Below are 21,361 nucleotides of genomic sequence, written 5' to 3'. Positions count from 1 at the left end.
TAGTTGAAAAAGTAAAAGTTTTATTACCTAAGTGCAATCATCCACCAGGTTCAGGTGAGTCTGTGTTGAAGTACAAGGAACGGTCTGGCCCAGGTCATTGATGGATCCTCTTTTCTCTATGTGTGTGTATATGTAATACTCGACCGTCAGGATTGCCACTGTATATATACCTCAGCACACGGCTGCAGACGTGTGTGTGTCTCCAGTCGGATGAGGCAGCTTCCAGAACAAATATTTGCGTGCCGGATTGGTCAAACACACTTTGTTTACTTTATCACTGGGCAACCAGGGAGGGGGTCCAAGGCTAATGGATCCTCTGCTAGGGGATGATGGAGAGTTGCTATACACACACACACACACATCATTGCTTTTTTCCGTCCCTGTTATCAGGCCAGTTAAAGGATAAAAGAGCATGAAATCAAATCATATGCTGTTTTGACTTCTAAAGGGGAACACTCTGAACTGACATGAGCAGACTGAGATCCAGTACAACCTCGTCAGACACAGCTCCCCTCAAAACATGAAAGCATAAAGACACGACATCAAACTCATGAGAGTCACCCACGTCAACCTCCCAAACTGCCAATCCAATCTTAAAGAAGATGATTGTATGCTCAGACACATCATCGGTTTTACCTGTGGCTATTGACTGACTTGCTGAACAGAAACTCTTTAAAGGCTGGTGGAAGACAGACGCAGGGGTGACAATAGATCAGGTGGTGGAGCAGAAGAAAGTGCCCTCCAGCAACAAACTCCTCCCGATGAGCAGATTAGCACTTTGCATGTTTTTACTCTCATTGATCCTAGAAAAGGTCTGGTTAAAGGATAAGGCTTGAATTATTTTCTATTTTTGTTATTGTCAACAATCCCATAAAAAGCCATCAGCACAAAAGCCAGTTAATCTTAAAAACAAATATATGATTTTATTTTGAAAAAAGGCTCCTTTTCCTAAAACATGTTACTCAAACATGGCCATATAGTGCATTTGTTTGGGCACTATTTTCACTGGCGGATCAATACACATTTGATGCTCTAGTGAGTATTTTCAGCATCAGAAAGGTGTGTGTGTGTGTGTGTGTGTGTGTGTGATCGACTCAATATAAACTACAGTGTCTGTGTTCAACAATGGAGCTCTATGGCTCCAGTTATATCAGCCTGTGGCTTCGCAGAAAACACTTGTTAAAAGGGATCAATTCGTTGTTGGTTTTGGTCTTTTTGCTTTGCTGAGAATAAAGAAACTTTATCATACAGTGTATCTTAACACACACTTAATTTCCCAAAAACATGACTCAGACGGTTTGTTTTGCAACAATGTCCTCCTGAATCCTTTAACGTCCCCCAAGTGTTGCTCCAAAGCTAGCTTTAAAGTTACAGAGAGACAATTTTTTTTTGTAATAACTTCGTAAAAAAAAGAAAAAGAAACATTATGCACCTGTATTTACTTAGGAACCTTTCTATTAAAGACTATGTAAAAATATGTGGGTATATATGACAAGCCAATGTAAAGTTCAACAAATGTAGACAGTAAACTTATCTAATATAATAAATAAATCTTCTTCTGTTTTCTACATCTACTACGAATATTATTTCCTATTTATTTCTTACAAACCCAAATATAGTGTATGCATGTTCTCACACTTCACTATAGCTTTTTAAAACTGAAACGAGACACAGATGTTTTTACGACTACATCATTTCATCCAATGAAAATGCAATTTTATACTTATTTGCATTTCCTCAACGTTTAACCAGAAATATTTAAATCTCTTTGAAAGCGTTGAGATTTTAATTACAACTAAAATAAAGTGCAGTGGAGTTGAACAATGTTGAGCAGCACAATATTAAGTATACACTGTTTATAAATGCCATGTTGCTTTTGGGAGATGAAGTCACGTCGGTTTACGTTGCTGCAGATAACACAGAACATGTAACGTGTCAATCATGGAAGCAATGATTTGATAATTTTAAGTCTCACTGATTAAGTCCTGCACATTTTACTGACCTTTACAGACATCTGTAACTCTGTAAATATGTGCATGTGCTTCTGTTTATGTGCATGTTGAGCATTAATGTGTGTTTGTGTGTTAGTGTGTGTGTGTTATCAGGACGCCCTGACTCCCCTGGCCTGCCTGTCATCAGTATCCAGGCTTCTGTGTTGATTTTAGGACTAAAGATCAATAGCGGCAATATGTCAGCTCTCAAGAGCCTGACAATGAATTACACACACTTTTAGGCACACAAGCACATGGACACACACACACACACACACATGGATTTGTCTTATATGTGAATTTAATCATAATAATTTGAGAGTATTAAGCAAAATCATTCCAGCTACAATGATTAAATCAATGTTTCAGACACCAGCTTTTTGAAATAATGAATCATTTTTAGTAGGTAAGTTTGTTTACATGTTGAAGATTAGGAGGCCGTTCTACATATTACATACATATAACAAATTAACACACATGCAAAAATATTTGAAATGAATAGATGTAACAACAGTAGTTCAGCAGTTTGTACAAACTTAGTATTTCATATAAACATTGTTTCATATGGGATTAATGATTAATGAACAAAATGTGACTCTTTTTGTGATTTGTTCTGTTAAATACATTTTTTATGTTAACTCTTTTTCTTAACTGTTTTACAAAACTTCTTGTGTTACAAAACATGCTTTCATGTGTTGACGTGAATTCACGTGTTTAAAAATGTCTTTTTGCTGAGTAATTTTGAATTGAAAGAACACATCAAGTGGCCTCAGTTACAGCATGCGAGGGCTGACATGTCCAACAATACAACCCAACCACCTCTCTACGACGTGGGGTGAATAAATGTAACCAGGAAACATAATCCAGGCAGCACTTATACTTCCTCACAAAATGTAATTGTCACAACAAATTAGTAGTATAGAAACACAATTTCAGTTAAAAGAATGAATGGATACGACAAATATTGAGGAGGCACAATGTATGACCGAAAAGGCTAAGCACAGATATTTTATTGAGACGATCCATTCTTCGGCTTTTGCCACATTTATGCAACTCTTAAAAACACGGAAAGTTACAGATTTTAAAAAAGCAGAACACTACATTAAGTCCATAGCGAAATTTTCATTCTCCTTCTCAGGTGTTTCAATAGCTGCTCTCAAGCTTTGCCAGAACCTGGGGATCTGGTTGTCATCATCCGGCCACTCCAGGTACGTCCTGGAGTTCATGACCCTCCGCAGCTTACAGAACTTTTTGGGGATGGTCTTTTGGTCAATGGGCTCCAACAGAATCAGCACAGCTGCATCGTCGTTTATGTCGAACAATCTGAAATGGGTGTAATCCAGCTCGTACTTGCACCATTCACTCCTGACAAAGTGCTGCGAAAGGACAAACAGAGTCCTGTGACTCTTCTCTATGGCGTCCATAATGTTGTCCAAGATCCAGCCTCCAGGAATAAAGTCTCTCTTGTGGAGGCAGAGCCGGAGAGGAGGCTCGGCCTGCTCGAGCTCCGGGACCAGGTGTGCTTCCACCCAACCAGAGTCCATTTCACTGTAGGACACAAAGGCGTCATACTCGAGCTCTCCCTTTTTTAACTTTGGCTTCCTCTTAGCTCTCAGCCAGGCCCACGTCATCTTGATATACCACACAACGCTGAATTTGTGACACAAACCTGCGACGAGCAGAAACACCGCCAGGATGCCTGAGCAGAGTAAAGTGAAAGCTAAAGCCGCGTGGCACTCAAACACTGACAACCTCGCGTCTGCCACGCTGGTTCCTCTCACTGCGTCAGGGGAGATGCAGGTGTACGACTTGAATTCATCTCCAATTGTGACGCGATGATTTGTCGAGTTGCTTGACATGAACGCTACAAAGTCACATGAGCAGACATACGTGTTAGCGCCAGCCTCCAGAATCGTCAGGTTATTATAATCGTTTAGATTATTACGGCTGAGCGTCAGTAAGTTGTTGTTCTGAATGGACAGAAATGCGAGACCAGGGTATGTACCTCCATCTGGCAAACTTCTGAGCTTGTTGCCAGAGATGTATAACTCTGTGAGAAAAGGTAGTTCGATGTTGAACGTCGTCAAGTCATTGTCTGACACATCGAGGATTTGTAAACTCACTGGCAAACAAGCGGTCACTTTTGTTAAAAGCGTTGATGAAAGGTTTAAGAATCGGAGACTTGGCGGCCAGTAACAAGTCTCAGGCATCCTATGAAACACATTTCCACTCAGGTCAATGTTCTCAAGCCTGTCTAGTTTGGTGAAGAGCTGGCTGTTGATTGACAGCAGGTGATTCCTGCTGATATTGATGGTTTGCAGACTCCAAAGACCACCTTTGCCATCGCACATCATTTGGCTGAGGGCCAGATCAGTCAAAATGTTGTCACTGATGTCCATATACTCAAGCTTTGAGAGTGCGGCAGTGGATTCACAAGGAAGGACGAACAGCTTGCAGTTTAGCACAGTCAAACGTCGCACCACTTTCAGAAGAGGTTGCAGGAAAAGGAAGGCTGGGAAATTGTAGAACTGAGGGACATCAATGTTTTTGAGGACAACAGTCTCCAAATGTTTCATGTTTGGGGGAAATGTAATGTCACTCAAATAACCCAAGAAGAATTTTGTATCTTCAAGTGTCAACATAGTTATATTCGAGTCTGACAGCTGTTTTAGAAGTGCAATACAAGCTGCAACCGTAATGTTAACATTTTTAAAAATAACTTTTGTTGTTCCGCTGTCTGAGGCCACTTTAAACGGGAACATTTGATACTCTGTGAAGAACCATGTGTCAGTGAATGTCAGGGTTGTGTTTGGGTGTACAACATCAGACAGTATATCTCCTAAGAGCGCTTGATTACTCTGAAACGGACCATTCAGACCAAGTGTTAGATGTTTAATTGGCCCGATTTGTCTCAAACTTCCTTCTTCATAGACTTGCAGATTCTGTCCATCAAAAACAACCTCTTCAAGACCATTGAGGCCAGAAAAGTCACTTTTTCTGACAGATTTAAGGTAGGGTCCTCCAAAATGTAGGGTCTTTAATCTCTTCAGTGGCTGGAAAAGATTGCCCTGACCCAACATATTATTTCTGTTCCCCAAAAGATTTAAGTACTGAAGAGAAGAAAGGTTCTCAAACCATTCAGCAGACAACGTATCCAGTCTGTTTAAGGACAAGTCCAATTTCTCCAAATTAGTCAGTGGGACAAATGCTTGCTTCTGGATTGTTTTGATTCTGTTGTTATTCACGAACAAAGACTGTAAACTTGCATATGCAACAAAGTCATTGTCCATTATTGTCTCCAGTCTGTTGAAGGAAAGATCGAGTTCAGTGATGAGCTTTGAGGGGGCCTCAGGGACTTTCATCAGGTCTTGTCTCGAGCAGTTACAGGATGTTTGGTCACAGCCGTGACACTGTGGTCTGGAGAGCGAGAGGCTTTGATGCGTCAGCAGAAGGACCAACGTGAGAAATGTCAGGATTCTCATCTTGAGTCCCTATAAAACACAAAAGAAAAGAAAACCAACCATCTAATAAGAGGATGTACACGTGATCATATTTACCAAACTACCCCTACGCCATCTGAGATAAATATAAAAATATGCAAATGAATGTTGTGAATTAAACCGATGCTGTCTGACGTCCTTCCTAAAGGCATTTTGGGTAATTATACCATAGAGAAAAGCCTTCATCATCCTGCTCACTAAAATAGTGGCCTTTTTCACAGCAGGACCACAGTAGGTAAAGCACAGGTGTAACTAATAACATTAATGATTTCTATTTCTGCTGTTTTCTATTCAAGTGTTCCAGTGAGTCATGACAGTGTGACAGTGAACCTGCATGTACAAAACCAGGACCCTGAATGGAAACCAGCCATCATTCATTTTTTTATTTACACCTGCGCTTTTCCATCTGTGACAAGTCAAAATGTCTTCTTATGGAGTTTGGAGTGTGTGATCGAAGTTCTTAAAGGATGATACCCGACACATCGTTCGATCCGCTGGCCAGACTCAAGCAAATATTAAACAAGTTTAAATTACATTTGTGTGGTTCTCAATGACAATATATTTACTGTATCTGTTTTGTTGTTATAAATAACACAGACTACCTACAGTTTAATACTGGCACATTGATTTAAAATGGTGAACAGCTGCGTCATAGGTGTCCGGTTATCCTGTTCGGTTTCTGGAAAATAACCCACACCTGCCAGCCAATCAGTATTGGAAATTCTCTATGGCCATGGTATAAAATCAATTCATGAAGTGATTAATTTAAAAAAAAGCAATTATATGATTTAAATTTGCATTTTATACTTAATGCTGCTCAACATTGTACTGCGCTGTATGTTGTTGATTCTGTATCTAAATTATGCATTAATGAGAATTTCAAACAGACCTGCAAAATTATGTTAAAAAGGCATTTAAGTTTTGTTTTGTTGATATTTTTTATTGTTGAGTTTTTAAATGCATCATTTAAACACATGAAATGAATCAATTTATAATAACTTTTTAAAATTTGACTTTTTATTATCTATAATGAAACAAAAACAACAGTCTATAATTAGTCCAGCAGCACACTCCAAACTCTGTAAAGCAGTAAAGCATGACAGAGGACTGAAAATAAAGCAATGAATAAAATAAAGTACCTTGATGAGTCTCTGCGTCTTACTTGCAGCTGAAGTGTCTTGTCCGTCTTCGACAGTCGCAGCAGGACAGAGTCACAACTCACTGATTCAAACCTTTTTAGCATCACTTCTCTAGTTTGCAAATTGTTTCCTCATATCTCATAATATTAGGAAGTAGAGTGACAGAAATAAAATGAGTTTCCCGGCAGAGCCTTGGGATGAGATAATCTCACCAACAACACTTGAGTTGTTGGTTTGGTTTGTTTGGTTTCACAGTTCAGGAGAGAGTTTTCTGTCAGGTTGCTACACGACTAATGGGCACTCTTTTATCTTTTATCTGAACAAAATATTTATTCTCAAAGGCGAAAAGGAGAAATAAATGAACGCATGAAAGCGTCTTTATTGTGGCTGAGAGACAAAACAAACCAGCCTCACTTACCAAGCTAGATGCATCAGTTAGACTCTGAACTGCCTGTAGGTGTGAATGTGAATGCGTCTGCATGTTTGAGAGGCTGCAGCTCCTCTTGACCCTGCACAGGGGAAGTGGGTATAAACAACTGATTGATGGATGTACTGTATTGAAATATGCATATTTTACCTTTATTATTTGTTTTTACTGTTAAGCACTTTGTGTAATTTCTGACTCTGATTTGTAACTCTGTTTTGAAAGGATCAAAATAAATGAATGTATTATATTATTATTGTTATTGAATAACTTTAAGTAGTTCTATCTGGTCAGTTTTTCTTTTTTTTGCTAACAACATTAAGCCATCTGTCTGTCTGTCTGTCCAGAACAAGTATACAGTAAGTTCTAAGTATTTTAACAACTACTTAACTTGACCAACACTTGGTTTACGAAAAGGTATCTGGAGAACGGCCACAAACAGCCAGATTGCTTTGAAATGTGTTGTTGATATTCCCCTGACCATAAATCCTAGGACAAATACAAATTTCCACCTGAAAGCTTTTATTAAATTGTTGTGGACATTAAAGGGGAACTCCACGACTGTCCACTAAACATAATTGTCATAAGGAGTAAAACTCAGGTGATCAGTCACTCAGGTGATGTCATCAGCGTTATATATGTGTTATTTTGAACAGATATAACTCTGCATTTCAAGACAGGATGACACATTTTTAAGCTACATTATGGGAAATTATTTTCTTCTTTCCTAATTTAGTTGCGTGTTTGTCGTTTATGACAGAATCAAACTAAATGTAGGATCCAGTGTTTTTGACCCAAAATAACAATTATAACTCAGCAGCTTCTGCTGCATCAAATTTGGACCGCTCTTTTTTAACCTGCAAGCCTGCCAACGTGTCTATATGTATTTTACATTAACGCAGGGACCATGGGAGGTGCTACTTACAAGCCACTTTGGTTTTTGCTCTTGTTAAAAACAAAAGCTCAGCCAGCAAACCAAAAGCCTTGTGAGCTCAAAAAGTGTTGAAATAGTCAAAGATGGCAGCCAAGAAAGAAAGGCAGACATAAGGATAGACGCAAGTTAAATACTACATTATGAAATTAAAGAAAGACTGACTTCAAGTACAAAACCTTTTTTTTTATTTTCTATGATCAAAACTGCAAAACATCTAGAAAAATATACAACAAATGCTTAACCTTTCACAACATTTAACATTTGAAAATGGGAACATAAAAGAAAAGGAATATTCACATTTTCCCCATTAATGATAAAAGAACATTCATTTTTATTTCCTTTCTTTTACATATCAATGTTTTTATATTTTTGCAATTATTCTTAAGGTCTGCCGTTTTTGTTTTTTATTTCAAACGTCTCCACAGTAGCCGGAGTCGTTGGAGAGTTGTGAGTTGGAGCTGCGGTTGGACGAAGAGTTCCATATGTCCAGGTTCATGTGCGGGCCGAACGGGTTGAAGCTGCTGTACTGGATCGGTGCGCACCTCGCCTCTGGCTCCCGACTGAAGGGAGAATGAGGCGGGGTGATGGGGGACACGGGGGACATCGGGGCTGACCGCTCAGGTTGGAAGTGGCTCTGGTAGGGCTCGCTCTGGGGCGTCCAGATGGATCCAAACAGACTGGACATGGGGGATAGACTGCGGGTACCCGAGAAGTATGGCTGTGGAGGACGTGTGAGAGAGACACATTAGCTTTTAGCACTTTCTCTGCTGATTCTAGCTGGTTTGTGTGCTGTCCAAAGCTGTCTGAAGAAGTCGTATCTCAGTGTTGCACTCGCACGACATTTTCTAACCTTACCTGCCACTGTGCTCTGCTACCATCGACCATGTGGCTGCCTGTTCTCTGCAGTGATGACCTGGCTGTCGTTTCTCAGCCTTTTCTCTCCTTTGCAGCTAAAATAAAATTACCTTCACGCTCTAGTCAAGACGGCAAGGTTTCTAATCATCTTCGTCCAAAAAAAAAACCAAAACCCTTTCTTCGGGTGTCGTAGCGGCAAGTGGTTAAGACGTACGCCATTTAACCACAATGTCCACTTTTCAAATCCAGGGAGTTTTGTTGCATGCCTGCTTTCCTTTATTAAAGAATGTACTTTCTGCCCTGGAACTTGCCTACAGTACCTGACTCAACCATGCAAGAACACAGGAATATTTTTCTACATCTGTTGTCAAGACGCAGTAGATGTAACATGCTGCATGTAACATTTATGATTTAGAAATGTATTTTATTGTGCAGTCGTATGTAGGTATGTTGGCTAAAATGTGATTCCTCATTGTTTGATGTCTGTTTAAATGTCAATTACTGCAATTATCACCTCATGGTATTAAACCGGACAGATACTGGAATATTTGAGACATAATATAAAAACATTTTTAAATTAATAATTTATTAATAAAAGATCTGGTAATATATCAGCCAATTGGTTAACATACCATTTTTGGGCACAAATATTTTGGGCACTTTTGGAAAGATTTGTCCTGCAGTAATATATTTTACAGTTGTCAAACTATTACTGATTAATAGTAACTTTTGAAAACCACACTGAAAAATCAATTAAAAATGCAATTTCAACAAAAATGTATTAAACTAAAATCAAAAAAAATAATAAAAACATTTACAGCTTACAGGTCATTTATGTGCTGCAATTTCTTTTTGCACACAAGCTAAAATACACACAAATACCAATATTAGCTGGTAATATCATCTTTATCAGATCTTCACTATACAGCTGTGCAAAAAAGAAGCAGCAAACAAAAGGAGTTCATAGTGCAAAAAAGAAGCAGCAAACAAAAGAGGAGTTCATAATCCCCCCCCCCCCCAGTCTATTAACGCCAGAAGCTGCTGTTCCTCATTTAGACATGGAGAGCGGAGTGATCAATCACAAGAGCTCATAACTTCCTCTAAATGAGTCACAAAACAAAATCCACTGGTGTCTTTAGTGTCTGTGTGTGAACTGCTCTTCAAAATGACGCAACCACAGAAAAAACATCCCGTTTTACAACAAATCTAGGAGTTTACATGTGCATCACAGACGTTTCAGTGGACACAGGAGAGGGAGCAGCTTAATGAGGATCTTGACTGTCAGGGAGCAACCTGCTCTCTGATTGGCCTGCTTCATGTTACACACTCGCGTGTCTGTCGTGTGTGCGATTTCCCAAATTGTCTTTTCTGTAGCTCTTGTAATGCAACGACTAAAGTTCTACTGCGGCCACACTGTAATCACAGCACATCAGTCCTGTAAGCATCTGTAATTCCCCTTTGTTTCCTCCTAGTATCAGTTTAGTGTTTACAGTGCAGCATTATAACAGCACCGGGGTAACTTTTAAAGACGAAGTGTTACTTCAGTTTTCTTCACTTATATCATATTTTAACCGCCATGTTACCGAAACCTGCTGCATTTCGTTTTTCATTTCCATTATTACACAACTTTAAGCACATCCTGTACATCTATATTTGAGGGCAATTGTACAACACTTGGGGAAATAAACTTCTTCTTCTTCTCGAGTTCATTCATGTGCCAGAAGTTGGGCAATATTAGTCAAACTTAATATGACAATATTTAATTATTATCAAAACATTACTTCTGATGAGGTAGTATACTGGTGGATGGATGCATAATATCAACAAACAGAAAAGGAGTCTATACCACAAACACTTGGTTAGTGGTTAGTTTTTAGTTTAGAACAAAGTGAATATCTTTGGATTTTGGACTGTTGATCGGACAAAAACAACATTTGAAGATGTCACCTCGGGCTAAATTATAAATAGGCATTTTTCCCTTTTCTGACAATTAATTGAGAAAATAATCTGCAGATGTAATCAATAATGATAATAATTGTTAGTCAGGCAATAAATTTAGAGCGATGTTGAAGGGCTGCAACTATGATAAATAATGTTTAGCTGCAGCAGGAGGGCAGCCGGACCACGTGGTCCTGTTTAAACCATCTGAGATCAGTATCGCGACTCATCACCTTGCTGCCCACACAGGCTGCTGTGTCCCAGGTTGAGGGCGATTCCTGAGGCTGTTCCTCACTCCAGCTGGTCTGACTGCCGTGTGCACTCTGGCTCTCCTGACCGGGAAAACCACTGGGAAATGTTCCATTACCTACGAGATGATTGGAACAAACAAATGCTGAACTTGAATCCACAGAAACATTAAGGAAGCAGAGTCGATGCTTGTTCCAGTACCAGTTTCACATTATTTAATGCTTCGAGGGTAATACAAATATATAACTGCATTAAGGTGTAAAAAAAAAAAAAAATGTCATGAGCTTGTACCTATGTAGTTGCTTTCCTCACTGTAGGTGTAGGGACTGTTGCACTGGCTGTTGGCACTACTCCAAGTAAACCTGTAGGGAATGAGGAAACATTTGATCCAACAGGGACAGATAAAACACATTACAGCAGCACTGGGAAGGTCATTAATCAAACTGTAAACCAGTAGCAGTTACCAGGACAGATCTACAGTACGTGTTAACTAACAAGCAGTTAGGGATGCACACATTCTCTGTCCAGTTTCTCATTCTCCTCCCACAGTAAACTTAGGGCACTTTGGGGTCAGAAGAATTACGGAGCCTAACATAACGTGGTTGTGGCTAACGTTAGTAAACAATATCGTACTTTCACATCCAGCAGACACAACATTAGCATCCATGTGTCCAATATTCACTCTCTTATTTGCTTTGTTTCAGTCTCCACCAACCCCTGAGGAAAATATCTGTCTCTTCAGGTTGTTCAATGTCCAACTGTCTTTATAAGCTTGTCACTAACTGTCTGTCTGCTGTTTGGTGCTGAATGTGTCTAAGTGAAACCTTTCACATTACAGATCGTCAATTGATTCATTGTTAATATAAAGACTGTTATTAGTAGTAGAGTTTTAACAAACATGCATTAAACACCTACCCATTGTACGCCGCCGTGGTTGCTGGCTGAGGTATGTAGGGCAGAGCTTCGGTGGTGTTGTATCTGAACTCATTGGTGAGGGGGATGGATGGAGCAGACCACGTCTCTTCAGGCAAATACTGACCCGTCAGGTCTGAGGGAGTACACGACAACTTTCCATTAGAAACCAGACGCAATGCAGGAACCTTGGACATGTGTTTATTTCAGACTTTGCTTTTCATGAATGTTTTTACAATGAAAGTCTTTACCCATGTTCCTGTCCACTCCTGCAGCAACAGCAGCAAAACTCGGGGCAAAGCTGGGCGCTGTGGGATCTGGGCTTTGGCACTGGTCTTTACGATACAAGCTGTTCATGCTGGACGGAGATTAGGTCACAAGTTAAACAGGGAACGGATAAAAAACCCAATTGTTTATTTTCCATAAGCTCTTTAATTATAATCCAAATATTTTCATCAGTGGCTTGGCCATGACGCAAAATTGATAAACAGAAACATAAAAAAGTTTGAGTAAAATCTAATCTAGTCTTCAAAATTAATATTTTGTGGCAATAGAAACACTAAAACATTCCTGTGCAAAAGAACTGTATATTTTAAATTACTATATTTTATGAGTTATTACTTATGTTTTAATTAACTTAAAAAGTGTCCAATACAAACCACATATGGAATACATTCACACTGATTTTTAAAAAACCAAATGTCCACACTAACACACACATAAACTAGTATTCATCTTTTGCTGACAATTGCTAACAAATTCCAAGATAAGAGCATGTTTCTGATGAGGCTCAGAGCCGGTTCTTGTATCTAGGTGTGTGTTTGCTGAGGTACCTGACTGCCTTGTAATTTGTATTCATGGTCTGGTAGCAGTCTCGATCTACTGGGTAGATGCTGTACTGCATAGAGTCCCCTGTAAAAACCAACAAGACAAAAATTAGTTTGCACAAATGTCAAAATTATGTAATTCACCATCTTGTCTGTGATAAAATTACAGCTACAGTTCATAACGATTATGCACTTTGTTGTTTTCCCTAGATGAGGTAGTGCACACGAGCTCCTTACTTTTTCTAGATGAGGTAGTGCAGGCGTGTGTTCGGGCACTGGGGTCTTTGTCTCCCTCCATGCTGCTGGCGCTGCTCCAGCTGCCCCAGCTCCCTCTGCTGGCCCTCACGCTGCCCGATGAGCTGCCGGAGTCCGAGCCCGACTCGCACACTCCGCCGCCACGACGCTCTGTAGTGCACTTCCGTCGAGTGCGAGCAGGACACACACCTGCTGGACATTAACAAGGTCGGTGAGATTAAAATCAAGTGTTGTTGAGTTAGTAAAGCTGCAGAGAACTGTGATGGGTCGGGGGGACGCTCACCATTCTGTTTGAGGGGACTCTCAGCACTCAGTCCAGGCTTTGGTGCTTCTGGCTTGGATCCGTTGCAGCAGCGGTTCCTATTGCGGGTTCCACTGATGTTACAGTCTGCTGTTTTCCAATCAGGTTCTTTCTCCCTCTCAGGCATCACTACAACATTGTGCTCAGGAGCACTAGGGCAATAATCAGCCGGAAAGAATGATAGCACATTATCTTACTGTCATGTTTAGTTTCACTGCTTTTTGATGTAGCTCTTTGGTCACTTTTTAAATGTTACACAATATGGATCATGTGGTATTTTACTATAGAATATCAGAATAAATGTAAGTTGATTCATGGATGAAAATACAGGTGAGGTCTACCTGGAGACATTTTCTGTCTTCCTGCGACTCCTCTTTCCCTTATTATTTCCTGATGCAGTGCCAGTCTCTGCGCTCTGTGCTTTCTTTTTCTGGCCTTTGCCATCTTCTTTCAGCTGGAGAGAGAAAAAAAAAACGAAGCAATGATAGTTGTTTTTTATAAAATTGGAAGCCATTCAATTACAAGCTTTGCAAAATACCTGAATCAATTACCAAGACATCAAATTTAATCAAATAAGTGCTTGCATAGTTTCAGCACCTTCCTTACCTCCACTTCAGAACTGTCCCTTTTCTCAGAGTCGATCTTCTCTGCATAGTGCTCAGTGCAGCTCTTCTCTACAGGACTGCACAGTAACAGGCCTGGTCTAGGTCCTGGACTCAATGTGACGTTATCTGGGAAACCAGCAGGCATTTCCATGGGAAACATAACTGCAGCTGGGACTCTATCTTCTATAGTGCTGTGGGGGTCTTCTTTAAAGTCTGAGGATGTCTTTTTATCCAGCTCACTGATGAAAGCTGGTTCGTTGTTGTTGCAGACGTCGGAGTCTGGGGTCAGGGGAGCGTCCGCTGTCAGGTCTTCAAGCTCTTCATCCATCATCACAGCACCAGCCGCTGCTGTGGACAAGCTGGATTTGTATTTGGTGTAATAGAGTGAAACCTTGTGTTTCTTTTGTGGTTGGCACGGGGTGATTGAGGAGCCTCTCTTTGACGATTGAGGACGCGGGGCGGGGCTGTTGGCCAAGGCTGGAGAGCCACGCCCTTTACCTTTGTCTGAGGTGTGACAGGTGTCCACATAGCTCTTACAACTGCCCTTTGTTTTACTGCACACAAGACACAGAAATGACAAATTAAAGTATTTTAACACAAAAACATAAAAGAATCCATCTGCAGCATTTGTCTGTCATGCAAATAGTAAAATGTCTCTGGACATACTTTACTCCATTGGGTGTGATGTTATTGACGGGGCCGTTATCCCGGGACAGGACAGAGTTGTGGTTGCTCCTGATGCTGGGTGTGGAGAACTCATTCAGGATATACTGGGCCTGGTGGAAGGCCATCAGACACACACCAAACAGGGAGAAGCTGCAACACAAACCGATATTATCAGAGCATCTGACAATGTGTTACACCACCGATACACACCCAAAAACTAGACAACAATGACTTACTACTGTGAATAGTTCAACTTATATTAGAATAATGTTTCTCTGATAATAATGTCCACCTCTAACCAGTAAAGGACCATCACTGGTCCCTTTTCTTTCCCTGGCCCCTCCATAAAAACACTACTTTTAACTGATATTTGTGGTTTCTGAGACTGTATTTTTTCTTCTTCATCATGTTAGATAGTTATCATGTTCAAAACAGAGTAATTGTACAAACAGTGGTAGGTGTGGTATCTCTATATTTGCATATTAATAGACTCTGAAACTCAATGGAGGAGGGAGCAGATATGAAGCTTTTTTTTTTAAGTCTTGTGGAGGGGATATTGACCTCACAGTTACTTAAAAGGTACTAACCATGTGAAGAGGAGGGTGACCACCCAAAAAGTTTCCTCCCAGCTGGGGCCAGGAACCACCTGAGCGCAGAGAGGCAACATGTGGTGGGGCAGCGTCACATTGAGGGTGAAAGGGAAAGAGGTGCCGCGTGATGTCACCAGGGTGAGGTCCCGGATCACCCAGGATGAGGTGAAGTCTGGGGTGAACCTGACGACACAGAAAGGTAGAGACAGCGAGAGACAAAGAAATGGACGTAGAAAGAGTGGAGGAGAGACAGAACAGGAAGAGGAAGGTATAATTAGAACATATTGCACAAAGATGTAAAAGAGGAAGAGAGAAAGTAGAAAATGAGTAAGCAGATGTGGGCACAGCCACCGGGAATAAAAATGTCAATTTTAACACCAACTAATGTGCAGCAATGTAAAGTTAAATGACAACATTACAAAAATTAAGTGACAACAGCAGAAATCCACTGTAAACCAATAAAGCAGGCTTGAAATCCACTTACGCGATGGTGATCTCAGAGGAGGTGTTATGGTCGAGGCTGAAGGGGTGACACTGCAAGACCTCAAAGCCAAATCCCTGACACTTATATCCATTTATATTCATTGACATGACGGTCAGAGGAAGCTCTCCTGCATTCTCCACCTTGAAACTCTTTCTGATGGCGAACAGCGGCTTGTTGTTGCGCAGGCCTAGGAGTGACAAGCAGCAACCTTTAGCCATTTGTTCGTTGAATTGCCTTATCATTCTGTACCGCTAAACTTTATTGCTCAACAGTCATGTAGTGATATGAAGTTTAAACATTAATCTCACCGTCACGACACTCCATTAGAGTTGATTGAGGAACATTGAAGCGCAGGGAGGCTCCTGAACCGGGCAGTTTGCCTCCGACTCTTAGCAGCTCTTTGGCCCCGTGGCCCTGCACCGCCATCATGTCAAACACCGTCAGGTTGTTCCTGAAACACAGTTAAAGAGACAAACCAAGACCATGATTCACAGAACTGACAGTGCACACAACATGCTTGACAAAAACATGCTTTAATTTAAAAAATGAGCAGCATTTGCGATGAAGGAATCAAAGTTCAACTAATATTCAACAATTTTAGGCTATTTTACCCTGTACTAAATCAAAATGCATATATATAAATATATTTATCAGAAAGTTTTTAGAGTTACTGTGATACATAATGAAATGCACTTAACCAGGAAAGCAGATGCCCGGAAATTGGTAGGCAATAGGCCTTTTTCCAAGGACGCCATTTTGAGATGTCACAGTGGGAAACGCACAGGTGTAAATAATAAAATCCTAGTATTGTGCCAGAACAGAACAGAGCCATTGTAAATGTCATTAGTAACATCTGTTACTACTATTCCTACTATGACACCTCCTAAGTCAAAATGTCTGTTGTGAAAAATGTTTATGAAACTCTTCACTATTGCGAAATATCTCTTCCAAACTTCAAAAACTCTCTGCTGTTATGAAACCTGAAGACACACATTTAAAAAGGCCTCAACAGACTCATCCTACTGATATGAATCAGTACCTGATGATGAGAATGGTAGTGGTGGGTTTGTGTTCAGAGGGAGTAAAGACCACAGCAACTTCTCTGGCCTCCCAGGGCTGCAGCAGCAGACGCAGGACACCCTCTCCTGTTATGTCCTCCACATTCTCACCCGCCTGCACGCAAACACACAGGAAGAGGCAAAAGAGGTTTGGAAAGGACAGCAACATAGGCAAGACTGAAGCACAACAATGACAGTGTTATACATGCGTTGAATGAATGAATCGATCAAGTTAGATAAGTATTACATGTTGAGAGCCGAAAAGCAATTAATAAATACAAAAAGATTAAACAGTGCCACAACTTTATTTCCCTGGAGCATTCTTGGGATTTACCTTGGGGGGAGAAGCCAACAGAGAAAACTCTGTAGTGCTGATGTTGACAGAGAGGGGGCTGATATTAAACCTGCCAATCAAAAAAGAGAAAACAGACAAATCAATTAGAGCTGGAGCAATAAGGTACAATGCTTCAAAATGCCAAGGCACAAAACAACAACAGTTGAATAAGTCTCTGCAATATCAAACGTATACTCTTGACAGCGTACCATTTGGTTAGTAGGTCCAGAGCCTCCAGGGGGGCAGGGTACAGGGAGAGGATCCGAATCTCTACAGAAACTACTGAAGAGGAAGGATTCTTCAGCATGAACGTTTTCACCTGAAACAAAAACAAAAGGTTTCTTTTTTGCTGCAGACAAATGACACAAAGTCCAGCTTTAAAAAACATATTTACACCATTTTTTGTACAGGAGTCATTAATTGTTGCCCACCTTGCTCTCATTCACGGGTGTAGCACCAAAGTCCAGAGGAAAGGACGTCTCTACAGGGAGTCTGGGCCACCTGAGGAGAAAAAAGGATTTACATGGTTAATGCTGTTAGTGGTGTGTAAGGATTACAAGACACACAATGGCACGAAAAACAGTGTTGTGTTGCATATAAGACTGACCTGCAAGGCAGTTTGTCTTTGTGGCTCTGCCATCGAGAACAGAGCTCAGCAGCCAGTTTGCTGTCTGTAGCCCAAGACGAAGAGAAAAAGTCTGGGAGGAGGGAACGTTGCCACTCTGAACGACCTGATGGGACATTAGAGGAAGAAAATAAATAAACAAACAATAAAAAAATAAATAAAATCAGATAATGACTTTTTCACTCACACAAGTGGTTATGAGGTGCCATGTCTCACCTGTTTCAGACAATCTGAGTGGGCAAGGTCGTCCACACTCTCGTTCCGCCTCAAAAACCACTTCCCCCTGCTGACAGACACATCACCTATTACCACATCCGATCCTGTATACTGACCCCAACCCAATACACTACTAACTAGCCATCAGAGATGGTATTTTACCTTGAAAGGAGTGGAGTGAAAGTAAAGGGGAATGTGCAGGGCTGTGCCCAGGCTGGTGTCCAGACTCAGGGTGGACAGCTGGTTCACGGGCAGGACCCTGCTGAGCAGCTGGAGGGACAGGATACGCCAGCAGCCCTGGGGAACCATCAGTGGACCGCTGAAGTTCACCACCTGACAGACAGGAGGCAGCAGAGACATGAGTGTCAAGTCATGTCCTTAACTTGAGATCCTTATGATAACAGGGTGACGTGTGATGTGCTTTGCCAATGGAAGAATTCACTCGGCACAAACTAAGAGAAAGTTTGCTGCAATCAGATCTGCTTCCTATCATTACATGAGGCAGTGGTGCATACCTTCATTACTCCCTGCAGCTTCTGTGAGAGGCTGACATTCATCACAGTGAGGGGCAGGAGGAGGGAGTTTGTCAGCCACAAATCCACCTGGTCTGCATCTCTTTGTTTCACCTGGAACAGGCTGAATAAATCCCCCACAGTCCGTCTGCAGAAAACAAAATGACATAGAAATGACACCATAATACTCAGTTATTCAGTATCACATGTTAATACCACTTCCTAAGCATTTTAACAATTTCTGTAATGGACTTATCGTCATCACAACAGAGACAATATATATATGTATTGTGCTTGTGACTAGCTACAACCATAACGTTTTCAAACAAAAGGAATATTAAGTTTTGCTTTAATTCTAAAAGGTCTTGTTACCTGTGAGAGATATGTAGTCCAGGGAAGCTGTAGGTTGTTCGGTTTCCCAGAATTTTTAAACTGATATGACTTTTGCATTTCCTTCCATGGCCTGGCATTGAACCTGTGCAGGCAAGCGTAGCCACTTCTGTGAAGTTTTTTGCTTCTGGTCTCAGAGGAACCTGATTAAATTCCAGGCTGGCCTCCACTTTTGATAGCACCTGCATATCCTGGGGAGATAAATCTTGTTAAGGCCTATAAGTTGCTACCTATAATACCCACAATACAGCAAAAAAAACCACCTCACCTTTACATAGAACTTCTTGCCTCCAGAATTTAACATAGAAACTCCTATTTTTGGTTCTCCTGAAGAAAAACAAAAGGTCAGACAAATAAAAACAGTGCACATATGTACAGTATAAGTAGACTAAATGTATGTATAGATTTATACAGTTGTTGTATGTACAAATCTACATGTTCTGCTATGGAAAGGTCTCCATCACATTCTTTATATGTCATTAAGAGAACTTGCCGAGACTCGCTTGCCAAGGCAGAGACGGATTTCTTGAGCAAAGCTATCATAAAACGTGAAAATGGAAAATGGCCTCCATGTTCACACAACCGATGTGACAAAAAAAAGTTATAACAAGACTATACACCAAGTCACCGTCTGCTGCTGGTTTGCTGATGTGGTTCAACAACAAAGACAAAGGCTTTGTGACTGCAGCTGATTTCATTTGATCTCCAGACCCGGTGTTACTGTAAAGTGAGTCGAGGAAAGCAGAACTGATGTCTTCTTATATTTCTCTTATGCCTCATCTGACAGATCTTTCAAAAGCCACAACATTTCAGAGAGCTTCATTAAGTTTACCTCTAGCGTCAAAATGTAAACACTATTTTAACCCTTTGTAATTTGAGTAGAGGCTGAAGAAGCAGAAATACACTAGTGTGAAATTAGATGTTTCTCGTTCCACACTGAAATATTATCTATAAATGACGAATCAAGCTGTATGGTATCTTTAAGTGACGCTGTGAAACACCGTCAAATTCCCACAGCTAATTTGCCTCCAGACATCGGGTCAGACAGGTCAAACAAACCCACCTACTGCAGCCTGTCCAGCAGTGGGGGCCACCAGCAGCACCAAAATGTGCTCAATGACGTAAGGCTTGAGCTTGTCCAGGTCAGTGGGCCGGTCACCACGCGCAGACAGATTAATCTGCAGACTGAGGCGCTCCTCACTCTGGAGGCAGGACCCCTGGGACGGGACAGGAAAGGCATACCAGTCACGCACCAAACAGAAGGAGAAGCATGCGAACGAGGAGTCATTTGACAGATAAGAAATTCAGTAAATAGGAACAAATACAAACAACACAAACTAAAGACAATGGATGTAAAAAAGACAAAGAATGTATGAATGAAGTTGTTGAGGCGACGGTGGAAAGAAAACAAATGGTGAAGGAAAAGTGTGAATTATTTTCTTTGCTGTGGCAGACATCAGTGTAATCAGATGCATGTTGTACATCCACAGACAGAAACAAGTGGGCAATAACTTACTACCACCCTCCACCCTCCACCCCACCCTGTGACTAACACGCTATTGAAGCTGACAAATCAGTCCTGGGAGAGTGCAAATCTCACTGCAAACCAGGGCTCGTCTCAGAGGGTGAATCAGCACTTGACGACCTGTAGACAGATGCCCTGGCTTAGAGCCACGGGGGCTAAAAGATGCAATAGCAAACTTAATCCCTTGAAACCGAGGCTACTGCTAACTTCCTGTGAGGCTTTAATCTGTGAGTGGTATCGACGCTGACCAAAGGCCAGTTCTTGATTTTGTTAGCCAAGACTTGAAAAAGAACTGAGGAACAGGTGTTGATCTTGGATACGAGCCGAAGGTCACAGTTCGTGCAACAGAACGTAAGGATGATTTCAGTTTGTACAATTATGACAATATAGTTAGGTTGTCTGCATCAGCCTCTTGCATCATGTGTATTGCTCCACTTGAGCGCTGGGAGCCACACATCAATTATAGAGTCTCTTGAGAAAGCAATTAAAAGTCTGGCAAGAGATCTCACCCTCCTCAGGGGTTCTGGAGAAAGCAGAAGGTGCTCAGATGACGAGCCTGGCTGTCTGTTTGAGCAGAAGGCCAGCTAGTCTGGAACTTAGAGGAGTGGGTGTGACGAGAGCAGTGAGAAAGACTCACTGCAAAGTAGAAACAAACTAAAAACGGTGTTGTATCATACATAAAAAAGTTATTTGTTAAATGCTCTCCTTTGTACGTCTGCGTATGCCTCTTTTCATGGTCCAACTGCTCGTAAATTCAAATATGTTTTTATTAACAAATGTCATTCAGAGAAATTAATACAGGTTTTGTTGAGTATCTGTCTCCATATGAGAGAGCTGGGGAGCCATCTCTTTGGACTGAACAACTGCATTTGAGTTTTGACTTCTGGTGCCTTTATACTGGGAAAAGGCGATTGGTCAGAACTGGCTGCAACGGCCGATGAACTTTTACGTAAATTAAAATAATTCAAGATCTGACCGATCCACAAAAGGGCTCTGCAACATTTATTACATCAACTACGTAGAGTCCCGCT

At 41.0% G+C, this 21,361-nt stretch overlaps 2 protein-coding genes across 2 annotated transcripts in view; both read right to left on the bottom strand.

The window, feature by feature from the left end:
• Positions 1-3,088: 3,088 nt before the first annotated feature.
• On the bottom strand, positions 3,089-4,567 carry LOC139290963 (toll-like receptor 2). Its single transcript, XM_070912812.1, has 2 exons — positions 4,251-4,567; positions 3,089-4,121 (listed from the first exon to the last, which is right to left on the bottom strand). Exons 1-2 carry the CDS (start codon positions 4,565-4,567, stop codon positions 3,089-3,091), a joined length of 1,350 nt encoding a protein of 449 aa, XP_070768913.1.
• A 3,618-nt stretch (positions 4,568-8,185) lies between these two features.
• The window catches only part of tmem131l (transmembrane 131 like), a 33,710-nt gene continuing 20,534 nt past the window's right edge, over positions 8,186-21,361 (bottom strand). The window contains exons 9-33 of the mRNA XM_070916038.1: positions 19,869-20,022; positions 19,074-19,132; positions 18,788-18,996; positions 18,419-18,563; positions 18,066-18,236; positions 17,904-17,973; positions 17,670-17,793; positions 17,494-17,563; positions 17,272-17,381; positions 17,063-17,132; positions 16,710-16,843; positions 15,979-16,121; positions 15,671-15,857; positions 15,184-15,369; positions 14,597-14,746; positions 13,932-14,484; positions 13,667-13,779; positions 13,308-13,477; positions 13,007-13,216; positions 12,776-12,854; positions 12,194-12,300; positions 11,946-12,078; positions 11,322-11,392; positions 11,015-11,148; positions 8,186-8,706 (exon numbers count right to left, since the gene is read on the bottom strand). Of these exons, the coding sequence (XP_070772139.1) occupies positions 8,398-8,706; positions 11,015-11,148; positions 11,322-11,392; positions 11,946-12,078; positions 12,194-12,300; positions 12,776-12,854; positions 13,007-13,216; positions 13,308-13,477; positions 13,667-13,779; positions 13,932-14,484; positions 14,597-14,746; positions 15,184-15,369; positions 15,671-15,857; positions 15,979-16,121; positions 16,710-16,843; positions 17,063-17,132; positions 17,272-17,381; positions 17,494-17,563; positions 17,670-17,793; positions 17,904-17,973; positions 18,066-18,236; positions 18,419-18,563; positions 18,788-18,996; positions 19,074-19,132; positions 19,869-20,022 (3,861 nt within the window). The 3' untranslated portion in view covers positions 8,186-8,397. The remainder of the gene's footprint in view (positions 8,707-11,014; positions 11,149-11,321; positions 11,393-11,945; positions 12,079-12,193; positions 12,301-12,775; positions 12,855-13,006; positions 13,217-13,307; positions 13,478-13,666; positions 13,780-13,931; positions 14,485-14,596; positions 14,747-15,183; positions 15,370-15,670; positions 15,858-15,978; positions 16,122-16,709; positions 16,844-17,062; positions 17,133-17,271; positions 17,382-17,493; positions 17,564-17,669; positions 17,794-17,903; positions 17,974-18,065; positions 18,237-18,418; positions 18,564-18,787; positions 18,997-19,073; positions 19,133-19,868; positions 20,023-21,361) is intronic.

Source organism: Enoplosus armatus, chromosome 2 (genome assembly GCF_043641665.1).
Source record: "Enoplosus armatus isolate fEnoArm2 chromosome 2, fEnoArm2.hap1, whole genome shotgun sequence".
Lineage (NCBI taxonomy): Eukaryota > Metazoa > Chordata > Actinopteri > Centrarchiformes > Enoplosidae > Enoplosus > Enoplosus armatus.
This window is presented reverse-complemented; position numbering and strand designations above follow the sequence as displayed.

What these genes read in the sequence shown, in the direction of transcription:
- LOC139290963 (XM_070912812.1), bottom strand. Translation starts at nt 4,567, where the DNA reads ATGAAACATTTGGAGACTGTTGTCCTCAAAAACATTGATGTCCCTCAG. An exon ending in AACAGCCAGCTCTTCACCAA is followed by an intron (nt 4,122 to 4,250) that starts ACTAGACAGGCT and finishes AGTGACCGCTTG; the next exon opens with TTTGCCAGTGAGTTTACAAA.